The sequence below is a fragment of the Gopherus evgoodei genome, chromosome 7 (assembly GCF_007399415.2).
Source record: "Gopherus evgoodei ecotype Sinaloan lineage chromosome 7, rGopEvg1_v1.p, whole genome shotgun sequence".
NCBI lineage: Eukaryota > Metazoa > Chordata > Testudines > Testudinidae > Gopherus > Gopherus evgoodei.
The window spans coordinates 95,877,762-95,894,706 of record NC_044328.1 but is presented as its reverse complement, the minus strand read 5'-3'; the positions used below and the strand labels follow the sequence as shown (position 1 = coordinate 95,894,706).

Below are 16,945 nucleotides of genomic sequence, written 5' to 3'. Positions count from 1 at the left end.
TTTGCAGGGGGGTTCGGGGAACGCGAGAGCAAACCGCGGCGAAGCTGGTCTCCTTCCCCGGTTTGCTCTCGCGTTCCCTGAACCCCCCTTGAAGCCGCCCAACAGCGCTGCAGTGTGGCCACATCTAACACCACTTGCAGCGCTGGTTGCTGTAAGTGTGGCCACTCTGCAGCGCTGGCCCTATACAGCTGTATTAGTACAGCTGTAACAACCAGCGCTGCAAAATTGTAGATGTAGACATACCCTATATTGTTAGTTCAGGTGATTTTTAATGATCTTATTAGAAGTGAGAGATGTACCTCTTCTCTCAAAGTACTCAGAGCTTAGGTTCCTAATGACAACTCAAATTTCCTATTTTTCTAGAGGAGTAAACCTCTAAAATGGTTGAGTTTTAAAGCTTGATTTTATTGATCATGGATATGTGGGATATTTTTAAGGGAAGACTTGCAACCAGCTTAAACAAATAATGTTGAATGAATCACAAGCAGTGGAAGGAAATAGTGGTCCTTTCCTGTAGATGTGTGAAAGTACAAATACTTCCATGATTACACCATTGCAATCTAAATTTATAGCTGAGTTACATTTTGCAAGACTTCACACGGGTCTAAATCTTGCAGGTGTGGAAACAATGTCCCTTGCTATGTTACTTAGGGGTAGTCAGTACTTAATTCTGTACTTTGCAGCATATCATACATCTTCTGGATAAAACACCATGTCAGGAGATGTTGCACTGAACCACACTATGTTGACAGAACCAGGTTCAAGAATTGTTTCCTCATTTTTTTTTGAGTATTTTCCATGTACTTGTTGCAGATCCAATAAATTTTAAACTGTTGTATGACTCTTTATTTAGGATAAGAGCACCTCAGTTTTCATAATGGAAAGCGAGGCTTACTTATTGAGGTACTGCATTCTAAAGGCTACAATATAAATAGTGATGGCATTACTGAAATTAAAGTGTTTTTTAAAGGAATATTTTAATTCCATAATTAGACTAGATAAAATACAGCGTAGGTATGACCTCTAGTAAACATTGTGGTTGATATACTGAAGTTTATATGCCAGAGAGGTGGTAGCATTTTTTTATGGCCACTACAGACTTTTACTTCACCACCACAACTGAGGGGACCTAGCTTCATGGTGCTCCTCAGCATCTCTTCTATTAAAATGGGGGTGCTCCAAGGGAACAGCTTTGTTCATCCTTAAAGGCTTTATGGTGAACTAGCAGTATGTTATGTTTTCCCTACATAGTGCCCTGTACTTAAAAGAAGAAAGCTTTGCTAAGCAAACACCCAAAACTGTTTACAGGTTAAAGGAATATGCTCTTAAAATACTTGTTCCATCACTTTCAGCCACCACACCTACAATGCTGATGTTGTCACACGCCACATCCATAAAGCCCCTGTTGTGAAAAAATTGTGAACAAAATGTTAAACTGAAAACCTGTTAACTGGCAGCTAGTTGTAGTCATGTCTCCTTTTAGTTAGGATCTTTTACAATTTAAAAGTTTAAACACATATATTAGATCCATATTGTAATCTAGCAGCCAGATGCACCTAAGCAGAACCCCCCTCCCGTGGCCTAATCTGTCAAAAAGTCCAGACAGGCACCCTAAACTTTGAGTCTGGGGGGAGGAGAGCCTGAACATTGCCTTTGCTGCATGTTGCATAAGGTCCTTCTGGAGTTTAAACTACACTACGCTGCAGCTTCTCACACATAGTTAAACACAGCATCAAGACTAAAGGTATGACTTTTTTTTGAAGGATGGCTTACAGCAGAAATTGACTTTATACAAAAATACTATTAAAATACAAGAACCACATGCTCAGTTCGCTAGAAATATTTTACATATAAAAGGAAGGCTGACATGCCCTTCAGCCATTTATCTTCTACAGTTGTTTGAACAGTAGGGTAATCTGTTCCCAAAAAAACAGGAGTACTTGTGGCACCTTAGAAACTAACAAATTTATTTCAGCATAAGCTTTCCTGGGTTACAGCTCAGTTCTTTGGATGCACAGAAAAAGTATCCAAAAAAGTTCACTTACATTTGACCCTCCCATTGGAGACAGGGCAGATTGGCAATAGAAAGCAGTAGTGACAGTGTCACTTAAACTTTCAATGTACTGAGTTATCCTCATCTTTTTGTAAATGGAAGCAAGTTAATCATCATAAAGGTTTGATTTATCACAGCTTGCTAGCTTTATCTAGTTACCACCTGAGCTGTCTTACCTTGACCATCTGTGGGTTCCCCCTAGTAAGTAATAGCGACTTGTCAGTGAAGAGATTTTGTTGACTTTTTTCCATGTGTACACACGGAGTGAGAGATCCAAAGATGATGTGATAACACGAAAAGCATCCTTCCAATTTAAAATAAAATACTGTAGTTAGAGTAAGTAAACAATGCAAAAAAAACAACAACACTAAACAGTTGAGAGACATACCACCCAGATTGAAGTGATTGTATTGTTGTGATGCTGGAAAGCTTCCAACTGAGTCCCAAAAATTGAATATAGTTCCAGATTTGATCCACAGCCTAGAAGAATTGTTTCTGTTCCATGTCCTTTCATGAGAATTGGTGTGGTCCAAGTTCTTCCTGGTAGTGTGAAACTTGCAACCTGTTGAGCTTTTATAAAGAAAATACTTCAAAGATTATATTTCAACTCTAAAATCACTTCTACCAAAATCTGCAATAAAGAGTATAAAGAAACTTCTTCTCTGGTACTTTTTTTTTGGGGGCGGGGGGCAGGCGGAAGCGGGGAAGAGATATCAAAGATGGTGAGATAGACCTACAACATCCCATGATGAGTCTCTCTCTCCCCCTTTGTGATAGTGCTACATTGTTAGTCAGGAAAAGCAGTTGACAGGAGCCCTGTTTTTACAGAAGGGGCTGCAGGCTGTGTTCTGCATGAGGGTCCCTTTACTTTTGAAATCACTTTCTGCCCACCAGGGACCATGTGTATATTTTAATGTAGCCTCTTATCCTTTTGCATTCTGCATAATGACTACAAGGGGGGGGGGAACTCTCCCTATCCCTTAAGTAACTTCTTGAGAACAAAGGGAGGGGGGCTGCTACTATACCCTAATGGTCAACGGGTTCTGTTGGTGCAGGGGTAGTGATTGTCCAGAGGTACTCAACTCTGGAAACAAATACATGTCCGTGTGCCCTAGCTGAGCTTGAATGCTGGGACAGTAGATGGGGAAATTGTTGGCTTCAGTAAGGACACAAGCTATGTTGTACAGCTTTACAGATCAATTTCAAACACCTCAAACTGCAACCAGAAGCCAATAGGAAGCTAGCATAGTTCCTGAAGAACAGCTGCAACACATGCAACTGCTTTTTCCAGTCTCCTATAAACAAGTAACTGGATTTTACCTACATTTTAAAAAAAAATCACCTTTGGGTGAGACCAACTATAGAAAATTTAATCCCTAAAATAAAATATTTTGTATCCTGAACTATAATAGTAGACACCTGTGATTACTACCAAAAACCCACAAATAGAATAAAATTATTTCTCTGCTATGAAGTGTTAATAGGCAAAAAACATACCTAGAACTTCCATTTTATATTTAGACTTTTTGACCGCTAGATCAAACACTGTGATGTTCCTTTGAACTGACATGTGATCTTGGTGCATTACTGCTATTCTTGCTGGTGCTTTTGGTAACCAGCAGCCTACATCACAATTGTTGACAGGCAGCGAACCAGATGCAGGTGATTCATCTGCTGGGTTAATCAAGCAATCTGTATAAAATATCTGGTGTAGGGAAAAATAAAGACAAATATACTATTCAGATTCCAGTGCCACCTATGGAAAACCTTAGACTTCATAATTCTTGCTAAGGATTTTTTCCATTAAGAAAAGCTTTTTGCTGAATCAGATTTATTGAAGTTTATCTTTCAATGAAAGTTGACACTGTCTTAATGAAAAGTGAGAGTTTGAAAGTATGGCATAGGACCTGGCATAGCTGAGCCATAGAGCTTGTCTCCACTTGGAGGGGGGGGGGGTCGATTTAGTGGGTCTAGTGAAGAGCTGCTAAATTGACCCCTGCTTGCTCTCCTCTCGAGTCTGGTACCCCACTGGAACAAGAAGTGTAAGGTAAGTCGATGAGTCTCTCCCATCGACCCAGCCCAGTATAGGCACCGCATTAAGTTGACCTAAGACTGAGTCACATAGTCAGAGTTGCATAACTTAGGTCCATTTAGCCCGGCAGTGTAGACCTGCCCATTCCTTACACAGCTCTGCCAGTGTATCTGAATGTTTAATGACAGCATTCTCTGCTATTCCAGTCCACTTTCCTTTTGTCCAGCAGGCAGCTGTGCTAAAATGTGCATGTAGAAAGTGTGTATGGGGTGTTGACTAGAAGGACACTAGCAGAGTACTGCTGAAAGTGGCACTTTTTGCACAAAGAAGGATCACAAATGACTTGTGGCTTGGTTTATTATTTTGTGAGGTGTTTCTAGTAAACTTTTCAGTGTCCATTCTAAAACAATCTAACCTGTCAAGGATGGTGGAAAATTTGTTGCTCAAGTTATCTAATTTATGGTAGAATATCGCTTAAGCAAATATGAATCTAGGATGAGTTCAAAGCTGATTGGGAAACATTTTCTGTCAAAATGTATTTCTGGGGAAAAAAAATGTATCTCGACTTAGGACAGAAATGCCAAAACCTCAAGTTTTCACAGAACTGAAATCCCACATTATTTTGTTTCAGAAACACTGAAACATCGTGTTTCCAAAATGAAATGTGATCCCTGGCTGCCCGTCTGGTAGGCTGCAGTGGAGATGAGGACACTGGAAACCCTGACAGCTGCTAATAAAAGTAATGATTGTCTCACTGCTGCCCATCACTGAATAGCAGTTGTGAAATTGACCAGACTGGTCAAGTTAAGCACCTTGTCAGTTTCACTGCTGCTAGTTAGTGATGGGCAGCAGTGAAACTGAAAAAGAATGGTCAGTAAATCTGCATCTGCCAGATGCACCCTGGGTCCTCTGTAGCCTACCTGGCAAACTGACTGGGAGCACTGACTCTCAAGCTCCTGTCGCAGCCAGGACTCTCAGAAGTTGGGCAACGGAGGGAAGTAACTGGCCTGGAAGATATGGGGTCCTGAATCCAGGGAAGTTGACATAGGCAAGCTGGCAGAAAACCAGGCAGGAGTCCAATGTAAGTTTGTCAAAGTCTACCCCTTTCCAAAAAAAACCATTTAGGTTTTGACCAATCAAGAAATTTGGATGAAAAAGTGTCTTCCTGGAATTTAGTTGAACCTAGCCATTAGCAAGGAAATTCAGTTGTAAGGTTTCTCATTCTGTAAAGGTGAGGAGCTTGATGATAACCACTAGGTGCATCAGATGCCCAGCACTGAGAACAAGTTATTTGTTTACTCTTCCAGCAAAGTTTCTATGGTATTTAAATTTTTCTAATTTTCACATTAGTTATTAGCAGATATGGAAAATTGCTACATTGATGGCTCTACTTCAGTGGTCCCCAACGCGGCGCCCGTGGGTGCATCTTAATGCACCTGCGTCCTGGGCCCCAGGAGAGCACCTGCTGAAATGTCACCGAATTTCAGCGGTATTTCGGCGGGGACCCCTCTCGATGACGCCTGTCACCAACAAATGACATCGAGAGGTGTCACTCCCGAATTTCAGGGGAGACGCCTCTCGATGACATTGTTTGTCGATGGCAAGTGGCATCATCAAGAGGCTTCGCCGCCGAAATGCCGCTGAATTTCGGCAGCATTTTTGCAGGTGCTCCACCGCTGCAGTGGTCCTTCATCTGGCGCCCACCAGACGAAAAGGTTAGGGACCACTGCTCTACTTGCACCACAAAAAATATAAAATGCAACATTTTAGATATTCAAATTCAGGCTGTTGCATTACAAGCAGAGTGTTTCATAACAGCAAGCTGTATTATAAATTATGTGTAATGTTATTAAGATTTATGGGATAAAATAAATTGGGCACTTCGTTGAGGAAGGGCAAATTCTTTGTTAATTAGGAAAATGTTGTAACAAAGGAAGAATAAATGTTTACCTACTTTGAGGTAGAGATTGTTCTACATAAATGCAGCTGAGTCCATTAGTCACTCAGTAAGATGTGCCAATAGATCAAGAGGAAGGCGAGAGACTATATTAAAACGTAGAGACCCTATATTTAAATGCAGCTTCCAGTTTTATATGAGGGTTTAACAGCATACTGTACCTTTGAAGATGTATCTGCATTCTCAGTAGAACCAGCAACTAGCCATTGCTCGTCTGGTGAACAAAGTAATAAATCAATGCTAGAGTTTTGAAATGCTGTAATACATGAAACCTGATTTAGATTAGGAACTTCTAGCGTATAGATAACACCTCCTGCAGTGGCTGCCTACAATAAAGAAAAGATGAGTAAGAAAGAAACATGGTTACAACATCCCAGCTTCTGTTAAAATTATATGAATCCGAAGGTTTAGTGCTCATGGCATCAAGCATTTTTGTCTCATTTGAATTTAAACTTTGAGTGATACTATCAGCACCTGCCTGAAGGCTAAAGTGTATCTCACATCAAGGTTCGCATAGCACAGAGTCTCCTACATGGTCCATTCAAAAGAAAAGGAAACTTCCTACTGTTGACTGAGCTTTAAAAAAAAAAAAAAAAACAAAAAAACTGAGTCCATTTTTAGGGGTCATCACAGCTGCTCTCCTGACACTCTTACAGCAGTTGGCATACAGGATAAACACAACCCTGTGGAGGTAAACCACCTCATTATATGTAGTTTGGTGAATCAGACACCTTCCATGTATTGTGTATCAGGAGCAGCAGAAGCAAAAGGCAGTGGAGAGATATTTCCTAATGATTCAGCGTCTTTGATTCCAGTCTCCCATCAAGTGCTGCTGCAGTAGCACAATGCCACTATGCTGTAGCTTTGAACTACTATAATACACATTCAGTCTTATTAACCCTACTGCCCGCAGTTATGACGAATACAAGACTGTGCAGTACTCAGTGCTGCTAGCGAGGGGATAACTCCACAGAGGGCTGAAACAGTCACTTCCCAAACAAACCCCACAAAGACAACTACAGTTAAAGCCTTTTTCTATTTCTAGCCAAAATAAGCACAAATTCTATTGTCCTGCTCTGACATACTTCCACAACACATGCCTGTACTTGCTCCATTGTAATAGCAAGGCAGAAGATGTACATTACAACCATTTGTATAAACACTTAGCATGTGGCATTTTCCTATGTTCTAGATACTTTGTTACAAAAACATGTAGACAAACTCAAAGGAGTCCAAGGAGAAACCAAAAATGATTAAAGGGCCTGGAGGGAAGATCAGAAGAACTAAATAGAATGTGATAAGGAGCAACTCAAAGGGGATCTCTTAGTCTCCAAAAGGGTATAAACACAAGGGAGCATGACTGTGCTATAATCAACAGAAAAAGAATGAAGTTAGTAAAATAATCAATTTTAAGCTAAAAATCAGAACTCCAGGCTGTGAGAACTAAAGCCCTTGGAAGAGACACATCCACACAGTGTAGTGGTTAAAGTTCCATTCCTGAAGACTTTTGAAATGAGATTGGATGAAGCACTAGAACATAGATTATCCAGTGCAGAATAATCCATTCTTCACAGACTGTTCAAGGATGAAATCCTGGCCTCAGTGAAGTTACTTGAAGTTCTGCCATTGATTCCAATGGGTCCGAGATTTCACCTGATGTCTCTCTAAATAAATTTTATGCACCTTTAATTCCTATCTCCCAGTGCTTAAAATGCACCATATCAGAAGCATATTCCTCATTATTGTAAGTGAGCATATATCTAGGTGTAAGTGATCTTGTTAGATGAGTGGTCATTAATTTACAGTTGCCTTTGTTTACTTACAGTGAGGAAGGGCTTGTTGTTCACTGAGTAGGTAACCAAAGTGGACGAGGATGATGATGTGGAGAATGCAGCAAGCTCTTCCCCACTTTCTCCATGCCAGACTTTGATGGTTCCACGGGCGTCTGTGCTGATTGCTAGTTTGTACTCTGGGACAGTAATAACCTTTATAAACGGCACTTCCTGGGATGGACTTGACCATATCTGTGTACCCTGAACAAAAATATGCAGTTAGGGGCCAGCTTATGTGCATTTTAAATAGATTTAAATTGCTATCAATAATGCATCCCCTTTTTCCCCATTGCTTGTTTTTGTATGTATATACCATTGAAGATAATACCTATTTGAATAACATTTTGCTTGGTATTTTCCAGTGTTTGGGTTGAAATAGTTTTCCTTTAACAAGATAGCCATTATTTTCCTCCTTGTTGGAAGTCTCCTCCCACACTGGATTCTAGTAGTGACTCAGCTTACTCGATTGTATTTCAAAAATCCTAAATTGCAGCCAAGCAGCTCTTTCCAAAGATGACATTTTAAATAATTGGATGTTTCCTTTGCACCACAAATCTCACTTCTCCCCACACCCAGTGACACTGCAGACCACAGGACTGGAAAATTCAACTCCTTCACCACCGTTTGATAGCAAGAACCTGCAATAGTTTTTAAATCTTCCTTCTCCCCTATTCTCTTTTATTGTCCCTACCATCTTTAGGGTACCATCACAAACTGGGCTGCAATGAGAATTAAAAGCACATTTTAGAACCACATGTACATGCAGGCAGACTACACAGAAACATCTGCTGCCTTGCTATGCAAATTCATCTCAGTTTGGACCTACAACACAATACCCTTTACTACTCAAGTGCTGGGTCTCTCCTGAGCAGGAACTGCCAATAGCATTTCAGTCTGCCAAAATGGATGGTGGTTTCTGAAGTGGTCTAATGATCACAAGAATTAAATTGAGACCAAGCACATTTCCACAAGTCATCTATTGCAAGATTTGATTCTCGTGGCCCAGTTCATCCTTGGCATGATTCTGTTCAGGTCAGCTGACGCAAGCAGAGTTGCACCTGCTTGCTCTCAAGTCCTGGGCTGAACTCAACAGTGACAAACAGTGTTGTAAATCAATCAAAAAATGGGTGTGCATGTCAGATGATTGATGTTAAGGATCCCTGTCCATTGATTTACAATTTAATAGGCATGCAAAATGTAGGTGTGTAATACTGCATGCCAAAGGTTTGTAGGGGGGGAATGCTACCAATACTGGCAACAGCTAACTTAAAAGTTTGCCATATTACTGCACTAATTTCCCCAACCATGTTTACAATGCTCCGGCTCTCATAATTGTGGTTTGAGCATTGGCCTGCTAAACCCAGGGTTGTGAGTTCAATTTTTGAGGGGTGATTTGGGAATTTAGTTGGCGACTGGTCCTGCTGTGAGCAGGGGGTTGGACTAGATGACCTCCTGAGGTCCCTTCCAACCCTGACATTCTATGATTCTATGACTTTGGGAAAGTAAGGTATTTAGTTAAAGTCAGTTGAAGAGAAGAGCTCAAGGACTTAAATACAAAAGAGGCTTGGAACGTCTTCAAATCAACTATACAAAAACAATCTGAAGTTTGCGGAACTTGAAGGGAAAGGCTCCAGATGAATAGCCACCTCAAAAAAGGTTAATAGGAGGAAACAGAGAGCTTATAGGAAATGGAAGAAGGGGCTGGTCAGCAAACAAAGCTATATTGTAGGAGATAGAAAAATGGAGGAATAAAGTGAGAATTGCTAAAAGTCAAGCTGAACTAGCTCTTGCCAAGGAAATGAAATTAAATAATAGGAGGGGTATTTTTTTATATAAATAAAAAGGATGGATGAGGTTGGGCCATTATGGAGTGTGGATGGGAAAAAGATTCAAGATCTAGGTATGGCCCAAAAAACAAACTAGTGGGTGTTCTCTTCTATACTTTAAAAAATGCCACAATTTCCCCCTGCATAACTTTAGAGAGATGACACTAGGAACAAAAACTGAGTTATCTGTAGTCCCCCGTCCTTATTTACATACTAGCCATCTTATGGCATCTGTACTTTTGGAACAGTTCACTCAGTTTGAATTAAAAAGCATGGGCAATGTTTGGCCTGTATTTTAACTACTGCCTTCTGATGATTTAGAGCTATTCTAGAACAACAAATCATGTAAGAGGAGTAGGACACATCATTGTTTTTTAAATGATGGTATAAATATTCTTGATGGTGACACTGGACTTGTAAAGAGCATGCATCCCACCTCTTGGACCTGCCATGCTCGGATAGTGCCATCAGTAGATGCAGTGCAAACCACAGATCTCAGCTTTCCACCACCAAACACGTGCTCGTTGTCTGAGAGATAAGCCATACCAACTATTTTACCTACAATAATAAAATACAACAAAAATATCACTATGACCATCAACTGATTTCATGCTCACCAGGAACAGTAAGGCCCCTATCAGCAAAGCATTAAATAGAAGACTAATGGCATTAAGCAGAATGGGGATACAAATCTGGGGAGGTCTGGATTGCTTCCTGGCACATTATCATTCTGCACGTTTAAACACAGCCTAGTCGTTTATTCCTGATAGAGTAATGGTAGATACAGTGTTCCATTTTTCATGAGTGTGATGACTCACTTATTAGTGTAGCCCAAGCTATTATCCAAAACATGCATCTGAAGAAGTGGGTATTCACCCACGAAAGCTTATGCTTCAAAACGTCTGTTAGTCTATAAGGTGCCACAGGATTCTTTGCTGCTTTATCCAAAACATGTTCAGCCAAAAAAAACAAAAACAAAAAACTTTTCATGCAAAAACAGAAAAAAGTGTCTGCAGGAGGGAAAATAAATCACAAATTATCCCCTATACTGACAAGGTGATTAAACAACCTTTATTTCAGAAAATAACTCTTCCGCATAATACCTGGGTAGCAATAAAAATTGCCTTAGTTAAAGCTGTTAACTGTTGACAGTCTTACTGTTTGAATGAAAATATGATATATTCCAAAACTTGCATTCTAGTTGGTTTTACTATATGATGCATGAACATAGCCTTCATGGCTTGAGTTAGTGCAATTTACCCTTTAATTTCTTGCTATCTGAAGAGAATATAGTAAATTAGAGTCTACTTTTATTTATGTGTGGAATTCAGAGTCCAGTCTTAAATTTTTCTGTGTGGGTGCTATTTAATTTGGACTTTACTGAAGATGACATGCAACTCAGAAAATATAGGGCCAGATTATTACAGGTATATATGTATCTAAAGTTAAAGATAGGCACCTAAGTCCCTTTAAATATCTGGCCATAGTTATCAGTGAGAGAGAGAATTTATTTAACCAGCCTGGAATAACAGATGAGATTCTTATTTAGTTTTATGTCACCATCTTTGAAGAAGACATTTTCTGCAAAATGTTATGGGATGAAGCTGGTAATTTAAAAACGTTCAGGGCCCTGTTCTGAGAATGTACACACTCCATCATACCATAAGGCCAATTTTCCAAGGTTCTTCAACTGAATCTGAAGATTTTCCTCATGGTTTTGTACCAGTAAAGCTTTCCAGCTTTTGGATTTGTGGAATTTGCATGTAAAAAAAATGCATGTTCAAATTAGGAACAACAATTTTGCAGGCTGCTGAAGTGTTTATTGCTAACGTATAAAGCATTTGTCTGCCTAGATCCCATGAGGGATTGGATCCATTTGTACAAAACACCTTACAACAGAAGTAACCATTCTTTTTATCGTTTTCTCACATACCTTTATGTCCTCTCATGGGGCAACATTTATAATCAGCTGATGGCCGACCTGATGCCATTTCATGCTCAAGTTTGGAGCGGTGGAGATAGTACTGTTTCCATGTCTGCATACCTGGAGTCAGGTTGGAAATATTGCAAAAGGTCCATCGATCTAGGCACAGCCTTCTATGAAGCATAAAGGTGACACTATTCAGTTAAAAGTAGAGGATGGTCATTCTGCAACACTTTTCTTAAATATTCACATTTGGTGGATGTCATGTACATCCAAAGATTTGTCATGGATAAAAGCATGATTTTGTTATTTTTAATTGAGGAATTTAAGATGCGTCAGTAGAGAAAGAAAGGGAATTCCTCCCCAGTCACAAAATAAGACACTGCAGTCACCATCATGAAATACGAAGAGATGGAAATAAGGAACCGCCATCATGGAATGAGAGTACAAACATCAATTTGTCTGCCTCCACTATTCTGCTCACTGCAACATGCTGAAAATGTTTTGGTTTTTTTTTCTGAAGCCTGATTGCATATAATGCATTAAAGAAAGCATTCTAGAACTGTTTGAGTGAAAGTGTAACTTCCTGAAGTACAGACAATCCGTGAGAGACTTACAGCAATCCCCAGAGTGAGTGTGATTCAGCAGCACTTGAGTCAATGTGTGTTTTTCTACTGACTTTATTAGGCAGAAGATCAGGCCCAGAAAGCACAATTTCTACTCCCCATAAAGGCACTTATGGAAAGATGTGACTCAGAATCAGTTTTTCCTCTAAGATATCACCCACCTCTACAAGGGAGTGCCTGGCCTTTGAAGAATCTGACTGTACAAAAACAAGGTTTGTAAGTTCAAAATATGGCCCACCTAAAATTAAAATGTCCCTGTGATAGTAAACACACACCCAGCAGTGCTCCCAACCAGTAGTGGTAAACTCTCCTGGAACCTGAACTGATCTGTTCTTTCCTAGTCCTGGAATTTATTCATTTTCTTTTAATTTATTTAAAAATAAATGTGCTAATAAATGGTGCCAGCCTGCAGACCAAAGGCCTGTACTTGTCTGCTGAATAGATATAGCCCACTTGGTGGCAGCAGAAGCTTCCCCACTAGGGTGACCAGATGTCCTGACATTGTAGGAGACGGTTCTGATATTTGGGGCTTTTTCTTATATAGGTGCTGATTACTCCACATCCCTGTCTCGATTTGTCACACCTGCTATCTGGTCACCCTTTTCCCCACCATGCCCATGTACTTCACATAGAAAGAAAACCTCTATAAGAGTTAGAAGATAGCAGTGAGGCCATAGGCTACACTGAGGCTGTGCTAACAAGGATGCCAGTTCAGTTATAAGTTAACTGTGTTGCTCCTGGGGTAACAGATGGATCTGCCTTATTCATTACTGTATTTTTAAAAGATTATCCAGGGTGCCCAGAGCACTGGAGGGGTGCCCTTAATGCAGAGCAGTAACAATCTAAGTTACTTAAATAAGGTGGTATTTGTATGATGCGGCTATTGTTTCATATCAGCCAAAGGGAATGGATTCCAAACACTAAGGTGAGGTGAAGAACAGTGTGTGCACACACATATACATGCCTTACAATCAACCCTGTGAGCCCTTTGTCCACCATCTTGTATGCTCTTTGACTTTATGTAGTTAAAATTCCTGGTTCACAAGTATTTCCAGGTTCTCATTCTGTGGATGCCCCAAGAGAGACAGGGTTGTCTCAGTCTCCATCAGAGTCAGTGGGGGTGAGGGCACCCAGGTTGATGTTCAGCACCTTGCAGGACTGGTACTTGGTAGCCGTGAAGCCCCTGAAAGAGCCCACCCACAGGAACACCAATGACTACCCTCTGAAGAAAGGAGGTGCCAAAATGGGAACCAAGGGCTACTAAAAAAGGTAAAGAAAAGTACCATGGAAGTGTCTATAAAAGAATGCCAGTGAGGGACACTGAGCAGGGAAACCCAGAGAGTGCCCACTCTACCCCAAAAAGATCACCTTGCAGCTTGTCAACAATACCTAGCCTGGACTCCCTGAAACACTGAAAGAAGCACTCACCGCCATAGGGAAGTTGTGCCTGCGGCTTCGTTCCATGCCTATTACCAAGGGGAGGGAGAAAGATGAGACATTTTAGAATGAAGAAAGCTGGGTTTCAAACTTATCAGAGTTACTGTGAGCAACAGAAAAGAGAAGATAACACCAGTCAATGAAGAGGGAAGGGGACCAGAAAATCTTTCTAGGTCTGTGCTGCACCCCAATTTCTTTGAATCATCACTCTTTTTAAGTTTACATTTTGTATGAATGTTTAGCACAACACACTAAGGGGGAATTTTGAAAAATCAATTGGTTATAGTTTTACATTGATTTTTATAGGAATTATGTGGTTAAAATCATGAACAAAGTTTTGTAAATTTGGACATACATACAAGGACTGGCCTAGCAAGCTTTTTAGTTAAGTAGTTCAGGCTCAATCACAAAATTTGAAAATAATCATTGTGACAGGAAAGATCAATAAACATCTACGCTTAGAACGCCCAACTAACTTGCTACTAGCGGAAATAACATCAGATGGAGAGTAAAACCTCATTTTTACAAGTTCCATTAAGCTGAATGTATGTGATCAGATATATATAATTTATAGATCTTAAAGGATTGTTAACAATTCAATCAGTTTATACCACCCACTGCACATTCAGTGTAGGATATTAAAGTCATACAAAACAGTAATATAGAGTATTACTACTGATTCAGAAATGTGCTAGATAACTGTTCAAGATTGTATTTTGTTGACATTTCCGTCAGTGTTTGTGTACACACGCTTTATCTGTATGTGTGTTTACTTCTCCATACTAAAAGCTAACTATTTAAAGACAGCCACCCTGCACCATCTATTTACTTAAGGTGCTGAGTCCAGTAGCACAATAAAAGCAATCTAAAACAGAAAAGCAGGTTAATATTGTAATGTTAAAATGGGTTATTGCCACCTGCAGATGAAAAGAACAGAATGAGGAGCTATAACACAAGGGCAAAAATAGAGGAACAAAGATTATAAACTATGGGGCCAGTCGTGGCCATAATAAACACATGCCTCTGGGGAAAAACCAAACCAACTCACCTACCCTTATGTATTGTGTAATGAGTATTCCACACTGGGGCCAACCAAAGCAAAGTTTTGATCTCAAGTCAAACCTAAAACATGGCAACTGGATTCTCAAGAGATGTGTGTCAGGTTCCTCTCGGAGGCCTCAAATATATAAGTTTGATATATGAGGTATCCATCTATCTTTAACATCTTAGGCTGGTAGCAGACAGTGCAGTATGACCTGGTTGAGTCACCCCCATGTCTGCCCAGGTGCCCCTGACCAATCTCACTGCGGTCGGCTAAAAGAGCACTCAGGAATACGACAACGATGGCTACCAATCGTAATGCACCGTCTGCTGCCAAAAGGCAATGAGCTGCTGCTATGTAGCAATGCAGTCCCACATCTGCCAGCACCCAGGAGAAATACGGTGATGGTGAGCTGAGCAGGCTCCATGCTTGCCATGGTATGACGTCTGCACAGGTAACCCAGGAAAAAAGGCACGAAACGATTGTCTGTCATTGCTTGGAGGGAGGGAGATGGGAGCCTGATGACATGTACCCAGAACTACCCATGACACTGTTTTTGTCCCATCAGGTATTGGGATCACAACCCAGAATCTCAAGGGGCGGCGGAGACTGTGGCAACTGTGGGATAGTTACTCACAGCTACCCACAGTGCCACGCTCCGGAAGTCGACGGTAGCCTCGGTACTGTGGACGCAATCCGCCAACCTAATGCACTTAGAACATTTTGTGTGGGGACACACACAACTGCATAAAAATGATTTCTAAAAAAACGACTTCTATAAATTCGACCTAATTTCATAGTGTAGACATATCCTAAGAACAAGTTCCTATTTCCCACTTCAAGGTCTGCTCATCCCCACACAGTAGGAGCAGGTATGGGGCTAGAACAGACACTATGTGCTTCCACATTGCAGAAACAGGATGGTGTTTGCTAGGAGAGGTTAGATCCTGCAGCAGACTCTGTCACTGCCCTCCATTTTTTATCCTCCCCTGCCTCATTCTCTATCCTCACCCTCCCACCCCTCTGGCCACAGTTGCCTCCCCCATGATGGCTTGGATGCAAGCACAGGGAATATGGGGAGTTTGGATGCAATAGCGTGCTATACACAATTCTTCTGCCATGGCAGAGACTAGAGAAGAGAATACCTGCAGGTTGGTGGGTGTGTGAGCTCTTAGAGGGGCTGAGGCTGCAGCACCGAACATGGATCAGAGTAGGGGTGATAATGGAGATGAAAGAAAGGCTCAAGGGAGAGGCTCATTACTAGTGGTCTTAAAGGGTGTAAGGGAACGCTTATTGCAGGCCTGATGGTTGTCTCCAGACCTGTGTGCGCTCCTCCAGCCCGCAGGTGCTAGAATGGGGGTGCAGGGGGTGCTGCTGCACCCCCTGGCTTGAAGTGGTTTCCATTAGATACAGGGTTACAGCACCCCTGCTCCAGCCTGCTGTCAATTTCACAGCTCAGACAGCTCGTGCCAGGACCGCTCTGCGGGAGTTTCTAAACGTCAAGGCAAAACACACAGGCTCAGGGCCAGGCGGGGAGTTAATTTGTGAAGCAGGCTCTCCCTACAGCACAGCGGGGTGTGCTCAGGGGCAGTGGCAGGGAATTCCCTTGGGTGGGGCACGAACCTGTGTTATTTCAGTGGGGAAAGGCACCCCCGGCAGGGAGTGGCGAGAAGCGCTAAAGCAGCTCTAGGAAATAGGGTTGCAAAAGCCCGTTCATTCCTCCAGCGCCAGGGCACGCCCAGCCTGGTGCAGTGTGTCTGGGGAAAGGGAGAAGCCCCCACCCCAGGGGCCCGGGCTGTGCAGCGGTCCCCAAGGCGGCCCGCAGAGCTGGGCAGACGCCATCCGTGTCCTACCAACGGGGTGCGACCGACGCGAGCCCTCATCCCCCTGCGCTACACACGCGGCTGCGGGCGCTGGAGCGGAGCCGAGGCGAGGCGCCCCCCGTGCCCCAGGGGTGGCCAGCCCCGGCTGGGTACCTGGTTCACCCGCGCGGCGCGGAGCAGATCCGGTGCCTCCAGGTAAGAGAAGACGTGGACGAGGCAGTCTAGCGTGAGCAGCTCGCAGCTCATCTCCAGCCCTCACCTCGCCGGGAAGAGCCCGGCCGCTTCCACGCCTGCGCCTCGCGTCTTTCTGCTTCCGGACCCGGTTTCCTGCTTCAGCTACAGCGGCTGCTCAGAGGCGGAGCTAGCGCGGGTGGCAGTCAGTTGGCCGTGCTG

General features: G+C 42.1%; 1 protein-coding gene and 1 long non-coding RNA gene across 4 annotated transcripts in view; one reads left to right on the top strand and one right to left on the bottom strand.

Moving 5' to 3' along the window:
* Nucleotides 1-6,142, top strand: part of LOC115654373 — a 23,077-nt gene extending 16,935 nt beyond the window's left edge. The window contains exon 4 of one of the 2 annotated variants that reach the window (XR_004001183.1): nt 4,717-6,142. This is a non-coding gene — a long non-coding RNA (uncharacterized LOC115654373). Of the gene's footprint in view, nt 1-683; nt 766-4,716 lie in introns of those variants that run through there. The other variant, XR_004001184.1, reaches the window with a different exon arrangement.
* On the bottom strand, nt 785-16,945 carry FBXW12 (F-box and WD repeat domain containing 12). 2 transcript variants are annotated; one of them, XM_030568535.1, is made up of 10 exons: nt 16,706-16,945; nt 13,679-13,716; nt 11,745-11,797; nt 10,137-10,258; nt 7,866-8,075; nt 6,204-6,368; nt 3,551-3,758; nt 2,442-2,623; nt 2,230-2,357; nt 785-1,402 (listed from the first exon to the last, which is right to left on the bottom strand). In XM_030568535.1, the coding sequence occupies exons 1-10, from the start codon at nt 16,796-16,798 to the stop codon at nt 1,303-1,305; spliced, it is 1,299 nt and encodes a 432-aa protein (XP_030424395.1). In that variant the 5' UTR covers nt 16,799-16,945; the 3' UTR covers nt 785-1,302. The 2 variants fall into 2 exon arrangements, with proteins under 2 accessions (XP_030424395.1, XP_030424394.1); XM_030568534.1 differs by having other exon boundaries at nt 11,634-11,797; nt 16,706-16,944.

What these genes read in the sequence shown, in the direction of transcription:
- FBXW12 (XM_030568534.1), bottom strand. Translation starts at nt 16,798, where the DNA reads ATGAGCTGCGAGCTGCTCACGCTAGACTGCCTCGTCCACGTCTTCTCT. An exon ending in GAGCATGGCAGGTCCAAGAG is followed by an intron (nt 8,076 to 10,136) that starts GTGGGATGCATG and finishes ATTTTTGTTCAG; the next exon opens with GGTACACAGATATGGTCAAG. An exon ending in ATGCAGATACATCTTCAAAG is followed by an intron (nt 3,759 to 6,203) that starts GTACAGTATGCT and finishes TCCCTACACCAG; the next exon opens with ATATTTTATACAGATTGCTT.